This window comes from Harpia harpyja, chromosome 6, assembly GCF_026419915.1.
Source record: "Harpia harpyja isolate bHarHar1 chromosome 6, bHarHar1 primary haplotype, whole genome shotgun sequence".
Lineage (NCBI taxonomy): Eukaryota > Metazoa > Chordata > Aves > Accipitriformes > Accipitridae > Harpia > Harpia harpyja.
In genome coordinates this window covers 57384790-57405124 of record NC_068945.1, presented here as the reverse complement: position 1 = coordinate 57405124, position 20335 = coordinate 57384790, and the positions used below count along the sequence as shown (strand labels likewise).

The window sequence follows — 20335 nt, the reverse complement described above, 5'->3', positions numbered from 1 at the left end:
GCACAGTAAATTGACTTAATGGCTTAGCAGAAAACTATTCACTTTGCTGCTAGATTAGTGAACAGAATTGGTTCACGGCATTGTCAGACAGGAACTAGAGCGTGGAGACCACCAATAGCAGGCAATGAAGAGTAGCAGAACCCACCCCTCATCAGTGGCAGCAGACCACTTGATCTGCTTGGCTATGCTGCCCACCACACCTTCACCTGTCCACCCCAAGCACTGAACAAGGCTGAATTTTTAAGGATAAAAAAAAATTCCCCTGCCACACAAAACACTACCTTAACACATATATAAGACCAAGTTCCTAGCAAACCTTAATAGAAAGCTTCCCAACCCAAAACCTTGGACTTTTAAATTTAATGTTAAAGTTATATAATTTACCTTTTTAAAGGTAACATTCTAGTACATTTAACTGCAATATGGATCAGACTACAATTTCTTCCCTCTGTCCTTTATTAGAGTGAGTGTGTGGGTGGTGCTGTACAGTGCTTGTTCTCATCATGATGTCTGACATCCCATATGCCCAACTTTAGAATATTCGTGTTCAATTATTTTAGCATACAGATGAAGTTTTCCTGAGGAATACAAACACAAAATGGAAAATTGATTTCTAGAAGTAGTGTTTCTCAGCAAAGCTTGAATAGTTTCACAGAATGAAGAGGTGGCACATTTCTAGCTTAAGGCTTCTGCTCTGCTGAATTTCAAAGATCCACTGTGAAGTAGGTGTTTAAAGCTGCTCAGAAGTTACAAAGACTTCAACAGCAAAAGGAATTAGTTTCCTGAAATACTGGGATTGCTATCAGCAATGCTCAATAAAGTACTTTCATCTTATTCTTCTTTTGCAGTAGCTGTAGAGAGGAACAGAAACACTCAGTCACTCCTCTGCTGCATATATCAAAATACTTTAAAGCAAAACGTGCTGCTTCTTCCAAAACCAATAATGCTGCTTCGACACTTGGCTAACAGACACCAAAAAAGAACAGCTGCCTTCAATGTCTCCCTAGGGCAGTAATCAAGTTGCCTCACAGCAGACATACAGAATGTGGTGAAAACATAAGCAAGCAATCCAAAAGGCTAAATAAAAACTGAAACACCGTTAAGACTGAGATATCCAAACTAGCTTTGTTTTAAGCAAGATTTGGCAGCAGCAGTGTAGTGCTTGATGCAAGTTAACTGACTTCACCTCTCAAGTAGCTACTGTTGAGGCACACACTCACAACCCAAAACCTTCAAGACTGGTTCTTCAGTCTTCACCAGCAATCACAATAAAGGTGTGTACATACATACACATACATACGACTGCTGGAATCTAATCTCAGCCAAGACAGTAGCCATTTTGAAGTGCATGGCATCTGCCTCTGTGTTCTGAGATGCATTTAGACAAGCACAGCTACTGAAACACCTATAAACAAAACAAGAAACTTTTCCACTGCATGATTCAGAAACACAAGACAGAAGTAAGAATTTTCACTTTAACTAAAATACTTTTTTAATACAAGTGAGTCAGAGAACTGCTTTGGGACTCCAAGAATGATGAATAACAGGGGTGGAGGGTGGGGAGAAAAACCTTTGGCACCTACAGGCGTGTACAGGAACTTTCCCCTTGATCTGATGTTAAAAAGCAGACTGAGCTCACACTCTACTGGAGCGTAAAAGACCAAAGAACAGCAAAATTTTGATTTTGCTTCTGCTCTTATTTAGCTAGAAATATCTGCACGAGGATGGAGTTATAAAACTTGCACTGTATTTTTAAATAAATTAGAATAGAAGTCTATGTTCATTCTGTTCATGCATGCACAGTCAGCAATAACAGAACTAACTCTAAACAACCTTTAAACATTTTCTAGGCAAGTCGGCCTTACATACCACAAATACTTCTGCCACTGCATATACCTACATGATAGGCAGATCTTTCAAGGTAACAGTAAATTTATTTCTTGTGGTGCCACAATATCCCTGTCACTCGCAGCATAGGACCCACTCGCAGCACAGGACCTATTACTAAAGACTCAAATATTAGAACTGTTTGAATTTTATGCAAATAAGCCAATGGTCTGTTATTATTAGATGATACATACTTGTAATTTAAATTGATGCTAGACAGCCCGAACTCTGGTAACTACAGGTTCCTTCCAAGTGTGAGTTTTTATAAGAAGAAAACTCAGAAATTACCTGAAGTTTATCTTATGTTGTGTTTTGTCCATGAGATCATTTGATCTCAAATTTTACGTAACCAGAGAGCACAAAGCTTTTACTTCATTCAGTTGTCTCAACTAGAGCAGTGTTTCTCAACTTTGAGATCACAGCCCCCAAAATTATTAGGGCGGGAACTTCAGAAGCTTAAAAAAAACAAACACCAAAAAAACACATTAACAACAACACTAAATTGTTCTGTTCCCACAGTTTTCTAGCTCACAGCTAGTACCAGGAAAGGACAAACATTTTTAACTGCAGCCAGTAATTAAAGTCAGTTTTTACTTCCTCACATTAGGAGAGCTCAGTCACCAAAAATTTAACAGAGCTGAGGAGCACTTGGTCAGGGGTAGGAGCACAGAGGAAAGAACATCAATGCAGAAGAGCCTAAACAGGGACCACATTTCCTAGATTTTTCAAGTGAACAGAAGGACTGGAACACAGCATCTTACTCCTTGTTCTATGGCACACGAAAAGTCACAGCAATTATCAACCAGCTGCAGGCATACTATTTGTTCTGCAGTGAGAGATCAGCCTGGCTATTCCTGTCATCAGCTACAAAACATTTAAGTCTTTGGCTTGGTCCTGTACCAACTGTCTCCTACTGCAATACTACGAGACGTTCTACCTAGTACTCTCCAATAAGGGGATAGGTAAGAAGTAACCTTCAATTAATGATCTTCACTTTCTTCCCATAGTCCCACATGGCCAGACAGATGACTCAAGCATTTTCTAATGTACTCACTGCAATTCAGACTAAAGCACTGACATATTAGAAATTTATGATGACTCACCTCTGCTACAGCTCTTCAGGCTGAGTCTTTGAATAGTCAAGACAGAAATCCCAGTTCAAACCACAGAAGTGTCCCCATGGATCTTCCAAGGAATTTAAAGTTCATAACCACAAACAACTAAAAAAAAAGCTTAGAACAGGAACAGCAAAGACTCCATTCACCAACCAGTAAATAAATAAAATATGCAGTCACAGAGAACACAAGTGTTCTTGGAGGCACTGCCACTTATAGTAGAAAAAAAAGGCAAAAAAGCAACTACCCAGCACAAGAAAAACCATGAGAAGCCTTTTAGAGCCTAAAAAACCCTCAAGTTTGTTCCAGCCACATAGTTAAATGACAGGATTTTATATTTTGATTTTATGTATTATAAACTTATTTTTATATATTTTTCAATACATATAATTTTATATAATAATTTGATGAGTTAATGAAAAACATATTAGAAAATAGTTCAAAAGGATCAGAACAACTGACTTCCTAATAGAGTTCAAATATGCACATGGAATTCTGAACAGACACAAAATGCACATAGTCACTCCACAAATAAGGAGTATGAGCAAGACCAAATGCTGACAGGTTGAAAAGCTAACAGACCATATGCTGAAAACAAACATAACTTCAAGGTGTCTCAGTACGTAGCCCAGGAAACAAACCAAACAGCAGGAGTACAACTGAGAACTCACAGCTATCTTGTTCTATTTGTAGGCTTGAAGCTTGACTATTAAACATCGGAAGAGTCAAGCCTAAAAAAACATCAAATAATCTTATTTTATGTTGTCTCAGCCCTCCTGGAAGTTGAATAGTCACAACCACCTTGAGAACAGCTACTCAAGATTTTCAGAAAGCGACACTTATAGGCATACAAACACAGGATGTGATAAAAGTTGCTATGAGGATAGATATTTACTTTTACCATGTTTATCTCATTAAGGTAACTGTCTCTTACACATCAGAGCCACACAGGAAGATCCTAACACGCTGCCTCCTATACCCTTTCCAACAACTGCAGTTATCATGAAAGTTTCAATGGGATGTTGTAAGATAAGCAGAGATTTATGAAGTGATGAATAAAAGATATAAAGCTCTACAACATTTTCAGTTAATTCTTCTACAACAAACAGTCTGAAAATATAAAGTCTTCAAACAGTCTATGGAGTCTGGTCCCCTGAGTTACCACATTAAATATATATACATAAAATTACAGATTAACTATTTTATGTACTTTAATAAAGTACTTTAAAAGCAGCAACCTATTATTCCTTCCATACTTCTAAATCTCTCTATTCTCCAAATAAGTCAACATCCAAAATAAAAACCGTAACAGAAATGCCACCTAGACTGAAAGCAAGGATAGAAACTTGGTGGAGAGGGAAGGTGTAACAGAAGATTTCTGTTCAAAATTATGGGTCTGCATATGAGAATGAGAATCTGTAAGAGGAATCATGCAGGACAAATTTTTTGTGCGGTTCCACGTGTCTGGATCTTAAAATAGATTATGAGGTGAAAAAGTGCCAATTTAATCATCTTAATTCAATGAAGCCTTCCACTTCAAGCAGCAAAGGCAGCAAACACGCTCCTCTAGCAGCATTTTTCACCTGCTATGGAAGAACTTGGAAGACTGTAGAGTAACCCACATAGAAGCAGACCTCTTTTCTGAACAGACCATCACAGTATTTAAATTAATCTGTGGCACTGAAATTATAAACTGAAACCCACTTCACATTAACAATACAATCACCGGGCAAAGAAAAATATTTTATGCACACCCAGCCTAGCAACTAACCCAAAGACATTTACTAGCTGAAGGTAGAAACACTGTTCTCAAAGGAAGAGTTCCTACAAATATGACAGCATTGCAATTCTCTCTGAAGTCTTATCTTTGAATTCCTTGTCTTTGAAATAAAGTAATTTAAAAAAGTTACTTCCACAGTTTTCAACATAAAAAGAAGTTCCAAATAATACACATGCATGTGTTACACACAGCCTGTCATAATTTGTACCCACAGCCTTCAGATCAGTATTTCAGATCTCTTTTAAAAAAAAAAAAAAATCATATGGAAACCTTTTAACCTGCATAGATTTTGTAGGCAGTGGTAGAAAAAGACTTGACTTTCGCTTTTCACTGATGTACCAAAAGTCTTTGCTTCAAGCTCCAGACCCCCACTTTCAATAAGACACACTTCAAAGCTATTACAGCACAGCTCTCCCTCCACCTGCTCCATCCTAAAGCAGCACACACTGACAGTGTCTCACGCTGCCTGGACAACAGTAGAGACCAATCAAGTCCAGCACTGTTGGCTCCTTTTAGGTTATCAAAGATTTGTGTAGCCAACTAAATGCACTAGCTGAACAGAAGGAGTAATGGAGGGTAGAAATGAATCAGTCACGTAAAGGGATGAGAAGGCACCAAGAGCAAGCAGCAACAAAGACATCTCCAGAAAACCTGGAAAAGTGATCCACCAGCTACACAAAAGGTAAGCAAATGATTTAATGCATTCTTTCTAAAAAAAACGTTTTGAGGCCCACTAGAACTTAGAAGAACTCTGCTCTCAGTTGATCTCATCACACATACCCTACCTGTATTTTACATCTCTATTTCACCCTATACTCATATATTTTATTGGTAAAAGTCGATAACTCAGTGCCTAAGGACTGTGAAGCAAAATCAGTATTACAGGCAAACCAGTGTGGTGAGCTGTGTGCCCTGCACTCTTACCTCAGTCTTCACCATCCCCTCAATGTCCCATAAACTAAAACGCATTGCATACAAATCCTTCAACACTTTCCCTTAAGACACACAAAGACAAAATATGGCAGGTAGGAAAAAGCATGCAGTATGACTCGGAGGTAGGTCCCGTCTTAAATATACCAATTTTATAATTACTTCTGTGAAAAAAAAAAATCTATAAAAGAATTTTAAAATGTTCATAAGAATGTACAATTAAAATAAATGTAATTTCTCCCAGAAGACTAAAAAAAAATAGCTTTAGAAAACAATTTGTACTTACAGATGTTCATACCAGCACAATAAAGATGTTCATTCTCCCTTCTTCCCTGCATTTTGACATTCCATAAACCAAGGCATTTAATCTTGTAGAAACACACACGAAGAATTTCTCCTACTGCATTTTTAGAAATTGCTATGCTCCAATACAAATAATGAGAAAAATAGGACTTTTTCTTTTTAAAGGGAAAACACAAATGGGACTGTTTAAAAATAAACCTATTAATCCTTTTTCTTTTTGCAGGATCTCCAGTAACCCTCAGCCATGTCACACTGGTGTGAAATTTTTTTGTATGAAACTTTCAATTTCTAAAAGGTAACTTTTTCATTATGCAGATTTTCTGAAAAGCAAATTTAAATCACTTATATTTCCTGAATTTTTAACAATATGCATGTGCAAAGAAGCTTTTTTACAAAAAACCTGAGCTCTTCCTTCTACATAACAGATTGAGAGAAAAAGGGACAATTATATAGCCTTATTCTACAGAGAATATATCTGCAAGTGCAAAAGGATTACAAAAAAAATCTTTTCATTCTAGATGCATAAGAAAAGCCATCAGGGTCTCTGACAGCCAAACATTTCCTTTAGCAGCCTCAGGAACTGCAAGAATACCCTTTTAAAGAGTTGCCCTTCTCCAACGTGGGCAAGTTTTATCATTGCTTTCAACAGAACAGCAACCCAAGTTTAGGCAAATAAACAGCTTCCATCCCTAAGCTTCCTAACATAAGTAAACTCTTCCACATTCAGCTCAAAGCACCAAAATCAGGCTTATGCACCAACTCTCCTTCAAAAGGCATCAGTCCCTCAGTACTGACCTCTTCTGTAACTAGCCACCTTTTATCTCAGACAGCTAGTTTAACTGTCTGAAGTGAGGCAGCCCCTCAATGAAAGTAAGTCACAAACAGAAGAAAAAACAAAAAAGACAAAACCCAAAACAGTAACAATAACATAAGAATAAAAGCATTCAGCAGATGGTCAGAGTAACATTTTACAACAAGATCTAATGCCTAGAAGAAGTAAGCTTAGAGACCAGCACTGTAGTCTTTTAACACACACACAAAAAAAACCCCAAACAACCACAAAACCAAAAACCCAAAGAAAAGGAAAGTAGACTAGTTCCAAACCTTTGTTCCTAAACCCACACAGTGAATTCTGAGCTCAGAATAAAAGTGCTTGGAGCTTAACTTTTGTTTCACAGGAAGAAGATATCCTTAGATGAAGAGTTAATAATGTTTGAGAAGGTCATAGAGGCACTGACCACTGATACAAGCAGCTGATTCTTAAAGCACTTCTGCCTTTGCTGTGTTTCCCTCAGCTTCCAGGATGTAAAGCTAGATCACCAGAAGGAATCAGGAAACGTTATACAAACTTCACAGCACATACGAACACATCCAGTCAGATTTTGGAGGCCCACAGAAGACATCCAGAGCTGCTATTCTGAACAGGATGCAAACCCAGTGGAGATGATCTGTCTGCTCTAAATAACTGCTCTCCTGACAGACCCCCTTCTTTCCCTGAAATAAGAGTAAATTTTGCAGGATACTGGCAAACCAAACATAGCCTCTACAAAAACCTTCTCGCCAACATCTTTAAGAAAACCTAAAACATGACACTTGACTGATAACATATCAGATCTATTAAATAGGGATAAGGCACATAATGCACTTGTAGCACTGTTCTCTGTGAGAATAACCTATCCTGCTACTCAACTACCTGAGAACAGCAGGCCCTGTGCATATGGTTTTTTTATAACAACTTGAAAATACAGCACTGTTTGAGGCCCAATATCCCCATTAGGTATCATTTATTAGACCTGTGTAACAAGACTTGCTGTCTTTGCAGCTTCCACCTCATCTGCTGAACGGCAACAGAAACAGGAGAGGGCAAAAAAAGGCTGGTACACAAACAAAACCTGAAGAACTTCACTGTTGAGGCAGTTAACTGTTGCCCAGTATCTCAACCACCAGCTTCCTTTCATGCTCAGCAAAGACAAGCCACATCTGTTCTTTTCACAGGAAGTTACCAGCTTACACATTCCTCATGGTCTAAGCTGATACCTTGAGATCTGACCAACACAGGTTTCAAGATGTTATAGTTGCTAATACAGTTAATTGGAGCTGTGCTTAGAGTATAATATGTGATATGTGATATAGTAATTACAGGACTCTGTGCCTCTGATATGAACATTTTGAAGATAATGTTTTGTTTTGGGAGGTTCATTTTTTTGTTTGTAAATTAAATCCTACAGCAGACAAGATAACAGAAAAATATATCAGGAATTTGTTCCTAACTTCAAAAGCAGAGTCTGAAAATAACAGATTAAAAAAAAAATATGGCCTACTTAAATAAGCAACATCCTCACAGAAAAACTGATGCAGCATAACCTAGATAAGTGAAGAACAAGGTGGATCGAGAACTGGCTTAACTGCCATGCTCAAAGGATTGTGATCAGCAGCACAAAGTCCAGCTGGAAAACACTGGCTACTGGAGTAACCCGGACATTGATACCTTGCGCCAATACTGTTCAACATCTTCATTAAGGGCCAGCATCATGGGACAGAGCACGCCCTCAGCAAGTTTGCAAGCAACAGAAAACTGGAAGGAGTGGTTGATGCACCACAGGGTTGCGCTGCCAGTGAGAGGGACCTTGAGAGGCTGTAGAAACGGGCCGACTCGGTGGACTCACAAAGTTAACACAGGGATGTGCAAAGCCCCACAACCTGGGAGGAATAACCCCCTGCACCAGCACAGGCTGAGGACCAACTGGCTGGACAGCAGCCCAACAGAGAAGGACTTGAGGGTTCCGGTGGATGACAGGTTGCCCATAAGCCATCAGTGTGCCTTTGTGGCAAAGCAGGCCAGCAGCCCACGGGACAGGATGAGGAAAAGCACTGCCAGGAGGTTGAGGGGAGTGATTCTTCCCCTCTGCTCACCACTGGTGAGACACATCTGCAGTATTGTGTCCAGTTCTGGGCTTGGCAGTCCAAGACAGACCTGGGCATGCTGGAGCAAGTCCAACAAAGGGCCCCAAAAATGATTAAGGGAACAGAGCATCACTCACACAAGGAGAGGCTGAGAGCAGTGAATTGTTCGGCATGGAGAAAAGAAAGCAGGGGGAGGAAGAATTTTATCAGTGTGTACAAATACTTGATGACAGGGTGTAAAGATGTAGCCAGACTCAGAAGCACTGAGGTTGGAAGGGACTTCTTGGTATCATTTAGTCCAAACCCCCTGCTCAAGCACAGTCACCCAGAGCAGGCTGCCCAGGACTGTGTCCAGTCAGGTATTACAGCCTCTGCAGGCAACCTGTGCCAGTACTCAACAACCCTCAGAGTAAGAAAGTTTTTTTTTTTCTTGCATTCAGACAGAATTTCATGCGATTTGTGTCCACTGTCTCCTGCCTCAGACCACTGCTGAGAAGAGTCCATCTCCATCTTCTTCGTTCCCTTCCATCAGGTGTTTATACACATTGATGAGATGCCCCTTGAGCCTCTTCTTCTTTAGGCTGACCAGTCCCAGCTGTCTCAGGCTTTCCTTATAGGAAAGATCATAGAATAGAATCATAGAATGGGTTGGGTTGGAAGGGACCTTTAAAAGGTCATCTAGTCCAACTCCCCTGCAATGAGCAGGGACATCTTCAACTACATCAGGTTGCCCAGGGCCCCGTCCAACCTGACCTTGAATGTTTCCAGGGATGGGGCATCTACCACCTCTCTGGGCAACCTGTTCCAGTGTTTCACCACCCTCACTGTAAAAAATTTCTTCCTTGTATCTAGTCTAAATCTACCCTCCTTCAGTTTAAAACTATTACCCCTTGTCCTATTGCAACAGGCCCTACTAGATGCTCCAGTCCTTTCACCATCTTTGGCCATGTGAAGGACTCACTCCAGTAAATCCATATCTTTCTTGTACTGGGGACCCCAGAACTGGACACAGTACTCCAGATGCAGCCTCAGCAGTGTTAAGTAAAGGAGAAGGATGACCTCCCTTGACCTGTTGGCAACGCTCTTCCTAGTGCAGCCCAGGATACCGTTGACCTTTTTTTGCCGTGAATGTGCGCTGCTGGCTCACAGTCAGCTGCCTGTCTGCCAGAGCCCTGAGGTCCTTCTCAGCAAAGCTGCTTTCCAGCTGGTCAGCCCCCAGTATGTACCAGTGCTTGGGGTTATTCTTCCCCAGATGCAGGACAATACTCAGAGGTATCCAGTGACGGACAAGAGGTAAAGTGTACACACTGAAATAAAAGAAATTCCTTTTAAACATAAGACAACACTACTGCAAGAGTGGTCAAATACTGATACTGGTTGTCCAGAGAGATTGTGGAGCCTCCACCCTTGGAGAAACACAGAATCTGATAGTCCTGGGCAACCTACTGTAGTTGACCCTACTTTGAACAGCAGCATTGGACTAGGTCCCTTGCAACCTCAACTATTGTACATTCACTGAATCTTAGAATTGTACAAGCAAGTGTGAGAACATGATCTTAATTACATTCAATTCCAGTAAATGAAGTTGAAGAAATAAGCCAAAATTAAGACTGCCTGTTGCACATAATTTTTTAGTATTTGACAAAATTCCTGAATTATAACTCTTAGTTATTCAGTTTTGTGCATTTAATGTTAGATATAAAATGTGATACAGACTAATTTTTCTTTTCTACAATATATAAAATGATGACCTTCTTCAGCAACTGCAGAGAAGATGTAGGTATCACCAACATTATTCCTTGAAGCTCTAGTCTTTACCACTACTGTATAAACAACATTGTGGTGACGGTTATATTTTTAATCTCCAGCATATAACACAGTTGACAAAAAAATTAACACTTATAGTTAAGTTTTAATTTGCAATCCTCATACCAACTAATCCGGGAAAATGGCATTTAAATTAAATGAAAAACATAGTATTAAAACTCAGTATCCAATCCAAATACGAAGATTTTAAAGCACTAGAATGAAATACCATTTTAAAGCACTAGAATGAAATACCATTTTAAAGCACTAGAATGAAATACCATTTTAAAGCACTAGAATGAAATACCGCTACATAGTTTGAACCTACCTTTCTGCAATAATTTGACCTCTCCATTTTCTTTCTTGATTTCATTCATTATTTTGTGCTTCTTCTTCTCTTTTTGCTTCTTTTCCCTTTCTTTAATTTTGTCTTTGATTTGAGCTGAAATGCAAATATTTTACAATTTAGTAGGAACAGAAAACTGATTGTCGCATGCACGTTTCATATTACTCTTATGTGAGCTCTATTAGGAGGATAAAAGGAGGACTTGAAAGGAAATCCCAGTATTTATAATATGAAAAACTAATATTTATCTGTTGCATAATCCAACATAAGCTTATTTAACTCAGACCAGTTTTGTTTGTTAGAACAGTATGCAACAACTCAGCATGTTAACTGTATACAGTTAACAATTTTCACTTACTCCTACTACCCTGTGCTCTTATTTTGCATCTGCAGTTGGCTCTTATTTCTTGAAATTCAAGTTACACACATTAGATAACAAATGGGGAAAAGAGTACAGTTTGTATTTTCTTGGGTGCACATATACACTAGAAACCTCACATAACTATCTTCACATAGTTTAAACCTAAAGGCTTTTTCAAGTGCCTTGGAATGAAGACAATTTGTCAGCTGCAAAATCTTTTACATTAAGTTCGCCAGCTACACTAATGCATTAATAGCAGTAAGATGTAATTAATAGAAACACATGAAACATGCTGTATTTGCACAGCAGATACAATGCACTGATGCTTCCCTTGCTTACCTACAATCAGCAACAGCTTACCTGAGCAATCTCATTATTCATTCACTTTCTTGTCAAGTTCCTCCAGGTTTTTAAATCATTGTCATACAAAAGCAGAGACTTTAGGCCTGCTTTCTACATGAAAAATACTAGACCCAGAGTAATTCATAATTTCAAGTAGTAATCTTTTCAAGCCGAGTTTCGATTTACTTTTGAGGCCAAGCGTTTAGAGAAGTCAGATTTTACTAGGCTTAGATGCACTGCAGCCAGCATTTCATGCTCAGTCTCTTGGCCTGAAGCCAAGTACCTGCTCCAAGAGTTTACTGGGCTTTTTAACCTCCACAGGGAAAGATGAAATCTGATGACTTATGAAGCATGTTAATAGTTAAACAAAGGGTTGACAGTAATCCACATAAATGAATGCTGTAACAATGACTCCACAGCATTCATATCTTTCCTTCCAGGAGTCTTCCAGTAAGGCTACAGAACATGAACCCTAGCAGTTGTTAGGATGAAGACCGTATTTTGGGAAGGCCTAAGAAAGAAAATAAAAACCAAAAGAGATGGCAATTGAGATGTGTCTGTTGTCTATCCACAGATCAAGATAAGCAGTGGGGAGAGAACAGAAACAATCACATCCAAGAACAGCCTTCTAATGGTTCAATGAGAAGGGATGACAAAGCAGATTCATCTGTATAGTAGACCATGGAATCCAAACAAGTTTTCCTAAGCAACACAAACCTGTCCTTTCTAGGAATAGGTTAACCAGACATGAATCTTCCTCTCCAACCTGCCTCTCCCCCAAAAGAAATCTGCAAATTGTAAATCCCCCGCACTTTAAGAGTATGAAGTCGGAAATAAATTGTACAACGGGAGTTTAAGTAACACTCGGAAAGCTGACACTCACTCAGCAAGTAGGCTATAACACCAGGCTTGATTTGTAACCTGCACTGAATGTTCAACTCAGCCAGGATTACAATTATCATAGGAAGACCTAGATTTTATCTCAACATTTGCATACCGTTAAGGGGCACACTTGACTTCTGCTATCACTTACAAATCAAAGAAAGACTGAAGAGCATATTCAAATGCTGAGCCTTGTTGAAAGAGGACCAGCAAAAGACTGAAAGAATCCTTTATTGTAGGCACATGAATAGCATCACAGGCCAATGAATCTTCCAGTTTTGTCAGAAGCAACACATAAGGACAGAGAACAAGCTGAAACCTTTTAAAGAGCCTCTAGTTTATTTTCACATCCAGAAAGCAATTAGCAGAGTCAATGGTGAAACGTTCCGGACAAAAGAAACAATGGAAGTGTCCTGTGACCTCCTCTAGCAACAGCCACAAGCAAATCATACCTGAAGCGACTGCAAATACAATGTAAATGCAGCTGAGGAAGGTTTGAAATAAATTAAGCTTAACTATTTCCCTTTTAGAAATCACGGTACTGTAACAAAACCAGTGTACAGCCTGAGGCAAGTAAAGAACTGTTGAGAATCCCAATTTAAATGTACAAATTCTCAGGTTTCCTCCTGCAAAGCCCACAGAATAGGTAAGAAATGAGAGTCACTCCACGGATTAACACTTCATCTTAAGTCTCAGTTCAAATGCCTTCAGTTTATAAGTAAAAATAAGTATTTTCTAGTCTGGCTGGCAGAACTCAAAACACATTTTTTTTTAAAAAGTCCTGGTCTAAATAAAAGGTTAATTAAAAAAAAAAAGGAGTAGGCACAGCATATGTTCTGCAGGAAATCACAAAAACGTTTATAATAACCCTTTCAAAATTCATCATCAAACAGTATTTTTATGTGAAGCCACCTAAGCATATTTACATTTCAATAACTATTTTTCCATTTTAGTAGATATTAAAAAATAGCATTCCAGCAATATAAACTTCAGCTGTATTTAAGCTGAGCTATTTGCTCTCTCCCTTTTAACAAAGTTGTTCTGACAAGGAATAATCAAAAGATCAGGTACTGAGGATTTGTCTAACATCTCGGGGGGGGGGGGGTGATTTTTTTTTATTATTCTATCAAAACAGACAAAAAAAAAAAAAAAACAACCCTGTTATGTCTGCTCTACTTTGAACAGGGAGAAAATACCAAATCTTAAAAGTTGGTATTCTGATTCTTCCAATGGGAGAAAGTCATCATGATGCCATGAATCACATCTGAAGCAACAAAAAAGAATACTTAATAGCCATACAAGACACCAACAAAAACAATGCAATGAAACAGGTGTCTCTGGGAAAATACCAGTTCCTCTACTACAGATTTAAATTAGCACTTTGTTTTATCAGCACATCACTCATACCAAAATCCTTAATCTTAAAGTCATCCCTAAGCAATGCACTAGCTGTCAATTTGGCCAGAACACAGCTGGATTGACTGATGTCTGTTTCTACTCACAGTAGTGTACTGGGACAGCTGATAGCTATTTCTCCTTAGCCCAATGCTTACTACAGCTGCAATTGCTTCCTTGTGACATTCAACACCCAAAGAAGTCAGTGGTCCTTAAAACATTATCCTATTGTTCATTTGATGAATTTTAGGGGCTGCCTCCAAAGACCAAATCATATATTCAGGTCTCTCCACATTAATCTGTATTTTCCACTGTTTTTTTAACAACTACGTTAGGGACAATTATGACTAAAACACAGTAATTAATACATACAAACTTTTCATACATATAAACATTATTGTAGCATAGTAACCCTTAGAGTCATCTCACATCATTGCTCATTGTACCACGTGCTCTTCCTGCACACATACAGACTTCCTACTCCTTTACCTACCTCTAGACTACAACCAAAAGCCAAAAGTTTGAAGTAATTTGTATCCCACGGTAAAGATTCAGGAACACTGTATCTTTTCGTAGAGTTTTTCCCCTGCCAAAATGCACTTCAGCTTCATATGCTACTGACAGAAAAATATACTGCTCAGGAAATAACTGGCCAAGAACTAAACAGAGTTTGTAAATACTCCCTACTAGGGTTTTAAAAAAAAAATAAATAAATAAAATTCCAAGCATAGTAGGAATCGGCCATGGAAGGTCCAGTAAGATTTAGGCTCACTCCTTAGCTTTCGAGCTCTACTGCCTGAAGAAAAAAAGTCTCTATTATTACAGAGTTATTTTTCACTCTTGTGATGGGCTGACCCTGGCTGGATGCCAGGTGCCCACCAAAGCTGCCCTATCACTCTCCTCCTCAGCTGGACAGGGGAGAGAAAATATAACAAATGGCTCATGGGTCAAGATAAGGACAGGGAGAGATCACTCACCAATTACCATCGCAAGCAAAACAGACTTGACTTGGGGAAAAAAATTAGTTTAATTTATTACCAATCAAAATCAGAGTAGGGTAATGAGAAATAAAAACTAAATCTTAAAAAGACTGTCCACCCACCCCTCCCTTCTTCCCAGGCTTCACTTTACTCTCGATTTTCTCTATCTCCTTCCCCCACAGCAGCACAGGGGGATGGGGAATGGGGGTTGGGGTCAGTTCATCACACCTCGTCTCTGCCACTCCTTCCTCCTCAGGGGGAAGACCCCTCAACCTTCCCCTGCTCCAGCATTGGGTCCCTCCCACAGGAGACAGTCCTCCAAGAACTTCTCCAACATGAGTCCTTCCCACTGGCTGCAGTTCTTCATGAACTGCTCCAGCGTGTGTCCCTTCCCCGGGCTGCAGTCCTTCAGGCACACACTGCTCCAGCGTGGCTCCCGCGCAGGGTCACAAGTCCTGCCAGAAAACCTGCTCCAGCGTGGGCTCCTCTCTCCACAGGGCCACAGGTCCTGCCAGGAACCTGCCAGGGGTCTCCACCTCCTCTGGTCCTCCACAGGCTGCAGGTGGATATCTGCTCCACCATGGACCTCCCTGGGCTGCAGGGGGACAGCCTGCCTCACCATGGTCTTCCCCATGGGCTGCAGGGGAATCTCTGCTCCAGCGCCTGGAGCATCTCCTCCCCCTCCTTCTTCACTGACCTGGGGGTCTGCAGGGCTGTTGCTCTCTCATATTCTCAATCCTCTCTCTGGCTGCAGTTATGTAGTTTTTTCCCCCGCCTTGTTAAATACATTATCCCAGAGGCACTACCACCACCGCTGATGGTCTCGGCCTTGGCCAGCGGTGGGTCGGTCTTGGAGCCGGCTGGCATTGGCTCTGTCGGACATAGGGGAAGCTTCTAGCAGCTTCTCAGCGAAGCCACCCCCGTAGCCCTCCCACTACCAAAACCTTGCCATGCAAACCCAATACAACTGTACTAAATAAGCTAATTCCATGTGAATCCTTTTTAAAATACAGAGTTCTGTAGGAGTAAGTATCCCTATTTGGAGGAAATACAACACCCAAGGAACAAAGACATTTCTAGATGTCTCATTCAAGTTCACAATATGAGTGTCACCACAAGCCCATATTCTTTGGTTTTAGTGTCATAGAAACAGTACACCCATGACTGAAATGCAGCAACAGCAGTATATTAAAAAAAGTGCTATCTACAGACAGGAAGAATTCCATTATGAAGAAGTGTTCTACCTCACCTTCCTAAATGGTATCTGAAGAATGTTTTCACTTTACAGTGAATCCACATGATTAACTGAATGAATTAAGAGTGATATGCATACTTCCTCCTCAAATCCAAAAGCTTCTGCTTCTTCTGGATGTTGGGTTAAGTACATGAATAAAAGAAATGGAATATGTACTGTATTTATAAGGTAAACAGCCATTTACAACTAAAGGCTATAGTAAAAGCTTTCTGTTTCCTAACTCGGTAGATACCTTCTCATAACGATTGCAGTGATTTCCTAAGTAGTAAATAAAGGAACACAAATTCAGAGACACCACCATTCAGATTTCAGAAATTTAACCAGATCTTTGCCTCTGCTGCAAGCTTTCTACAAAAAGGTAAATTGAGTGCATAGAGGAGTCAAGTAGGAAACACTCTGTAGTGGACTGTGCAATGTGGTCCCTGTCACATTATGAAATTCACACCTTGAAGCCAACGCAGGAGCTCAAGCAAGTCCATTTCAGCACTGAAAGAGGCAAGCTTTACAACCTTGTCAGATGCCAAAAGCTGCAGCTGCTTTGCATCAGTTTTCCAGATGGTAACCCACATTAGTAGTCAGTCATAGATTATGTTCAAAGTATTCTGCCTCTCTCTCCTCCCTTTGATTTAAGGGCTGTCACCGCACATCAGGCAAAATATTTACAAACTACTGCTAACGGACACCATCAATATGGTTAACACCAACAGTATTGTAACTGAAGGGAAGGGGGAGGAGGAGGGAAGTACATAAACATCAGTTACGGGGCCTTCTATCACTACTCTCCTCCCTTTATACAAATAACCATAAAAATAAAATCTCAAGAAGCCATGTTTATCTGGTTATGCAGATACATGAAGTATGTTTAACACCACTATGTTAACGGTTTTGACACCTGCACTTTTATGAAGTCATACAAGGTACACCGGAGAGCAGGCTTTCTGACTTAATGAACATGAAAAAACCCATACAGTATTTCTGAGACCGACCCCCCCAAAAGTCATGACAGCTTTCTCATTCCAATAACGAGGAGTATTTGGCTGACATCCCTTTCAGTAAATAAAGTTTAAAATCCAAGATATGACTAAAGAAATCCCTCCAGTGAATGGGAAGGAAGACAAACCCTTTTCAGAACCAAAACACTTCCAAGAAATTTAAACCTAATCTTTACAATTCCTCTAATCTTTGCACTCTAAAGGAGACCTTCTACATGCAGAACTGAATGAGCCAACTTTAAGCGCAAGCACTGGGGAGTTGCATCAGAAATCAGTAGTGGAGAACATGACAGCTACAAACAAAGCGTCTGCAAGCAGTTTCAGATCTGATGTTTCAGCCTACTGGTCTTGTTTCAACTAAGAAAAATTATTTATTATTCTACAACCAGAATAAGTTTCTGCTGTGTAAATTACACACAGAGCTATATTCTGGGGTACAGGAGTGGCTTGCTTTTTTTGCCAGCTTAGAAAGTGAAAGATTTTGTTCTGCCTAGCAAAGCTTCACAGTTATTTCATAGAAACAAAAAGGGGACAGGGCCCCTCAGAAGAAAGATACACTGCTCCAAATTCATCTCAACATTGGACACTTAATATCACTATCAGCTCTCAAAACTAAACTGCATAAACATCTCAAACATCCGAAGAAATCTGAGAGGTCCCTCTTCCTCTTGTATACTACACTTAAAACCCTAAACACTTTCCAGACATTGCCAATTACAGTGGGGTATCTAAATAGAAATATATTAAAGAATTCAGAAGAGACTGATCATGAGGCCTCACAAGCATGAAAATGACTGCTAAATTTAAGGAGTTTGGCAGGGGGGAGGGGGAAGTGAGTCAAGCCACAGAGCACAAAAAAAAAAAAAAAGCAAAGGAAATAAAAGTAAACAGAAGGAGGAAACGTTTAGCAGAAGAAAAAAAGACAATCTAACTAGCAAGATGCATGGTCCCGGCTCTAAAGGAGGCAAAAAGAAGAAGATCCAAAACCTTCTCCAGCCTACTTTGGTAAGTCAGAATATGAAATGAGCATCCTATCGGATGCAAACTGAACTTAATAAGCCTGAAAAGTGCAATTTCTTGAAAACTTAAAACCTGGAAGTGTCATGCAACCCAAAAAAACCAAAGTTATCAGAAGAATCACTGGTAAATGCCCACCTGAAATCTAACCTATCTTTCAAAGACAGCAAGAAGGGGGGGGGGGGGGGGGGGGCGGGAAGACTAGAAGTAAAAACAAGAGCTACAGTACCATGTTCAGCTTTCCTGCTCATATAGGGAACCCCCATCTGCAAGTTAAAAATACCAGTCTCATTTTGTAATTGCTTGCAAACTAAGGTTATCTTATCAGCAAATGGATCATTGAAGAAAAAAAAAAATGAAAAGAAAGGGAAAAGGTACACAGAAATGGCACAAAACCCAGAAAAGATGGTGCATGCATCTGAATCACACCTTACAGCAAGTCTATGGACCAAACCAAAAAACTTGGGGCAGGTGTCATCTGATGAAGTGGGGAGTGGCTGAGCTGAGCTTTCCACTGTTAAGAAAACAATTTCAACTACGAACTGCTAGAGCAGAGTATCAGTTAAATGACTAACTGAACCAGTACAGTCATAAACTGGAACAGCAATCATTTCCATCAGATTCACACCATGTTTTAAAACAAAAATAGTTACACAACTTCTAATTCCACTACCAGAACGTACTTGACAAGTGAAATATAAGCTTATTTTAAACAGTCTAAACCTCGTATCTGCAGGATAAATCATGCATATGGCAAAATATTCTTCCAGATTCTCTGCATGCTAGATCATCATCTCAGAAGGGTTCACTCAACTCCATTCATTTAATTGAAACACAAGCTGTAAGTAAGGCCTGGTTATGACTCTGCAAGTTAAAGGTCTTTCCAATGAATTAGAAGACCAGAGAAATCTGTAAATGAAGACTTGTTCAAGGAAGAAAATACAAAAATTTTAAAGAGCTTTAAACACATCACCCATCTTGGCTATAATCAAGCTTAACATCTTCCTATCACTCAGGAAAGAAAGGTGCCTCAAAACTAGGCTCTCTTACCTTGTAATCACTATCGCAAGCAAAGAACAAACATCAGCTCCAATAATCAGCTTTTTTGAATGGTAGGTGAAAAATCTTCTCACAATTTCCTCCTCAGTGTCAATGTCCCTTTATCATCATCACAGTAATTAAACTAGAAATAGGAAAATGCTACTGGTACTGCTCAAAGTCCTATGATGACAGTTTTCCAAGTCCAGATCTCACATTCATTCATTCCACATCATTGCACACCCCGATTCCCTGTATTATCTTGTCTACACTGTCTCAGCAATCCCATGAGACAAATTTTGCCATTCTTCCCCCTGATCCCCCTAGCTTCATTCCTCATTTTCTCCATTACTAAGGTCTGTGCAGGCCCTCCTTCCCTCCCACCAAGGTAAAGCTCTTACTCTTAGCATCATAACTGCTGTATGTAGCAGAGTATGCACACAACTCACTGATTAGAAACGCGACTCCTCCCAATTCATAGACACTGGCACCCTTATCAGTACCAAGCTCAATTAGGAATTCCACTCCATCCCGCATACCACGTGCAATGCATCTCCACTTTGGCTAGATGGATGGAGTTTTTCCATCTTCAGAGCCTCAAAACGATCAAGGCAATCTCATCCATTCCACCTGCTTTTCTTTTGATAATATTGCCTCTTTTAGAGACTTCTGCACCTCTAGTCTCCTCATCTGCACAATTTTCTTTCTGGCAGGTGCAACACCGATACACATATCAGTTCTGAATGCTGTGAGAGAAAAACCATCAATACTGTCAATTCCGTGTTGCTGCTCATTTTCCATAGCACCAAAAGCAAAATGGTTGTCTAACTGCAGACCCCAGGAACAGGAGACTGCACTTGTCTGCATTAGGTTGATTTTTAGAAAGTATTACCAGCTGCACATACGACAGCTTCTATGAACTCATTTCATTACACCTAAAGAGACATATATTTCACTCCTACTTTCCCCCTATACGTTCTGTGTGCGCAAGCCTCTCAGATT

The 20335-nt window shown here is 39.8% G+C and overlaps 1 protein-coding gene across 3 annotated transcripts in view; it reads right to left on the bottom strand.

Moving 5' to 3' along the window:
* The window catches only part of RSBN1L (round spermatid basic protein 1 like), a 55837-nt gene that overhangs the window by 32143 nt on the left and 3359 nt on the right, over positions 1–20335 (bottom strand). For 2 of the 3 annotated variants that reach the window (XM_052788967.1, XM_052788969.1), the window contains exon 2: positions 11054–11167. The exons of the other annotated variant lie outside the window; for it this stretch is intronic. In XM_052788967.1, the coding sequence (XP_052644927.1) occupies positions 11054–11167 (114 nt within the window). The remainder of the gene's footprint in view (positions 1–11053; positions 11168–20335) is intronic. 3 annotated transcript variants of the gene reach the window in all.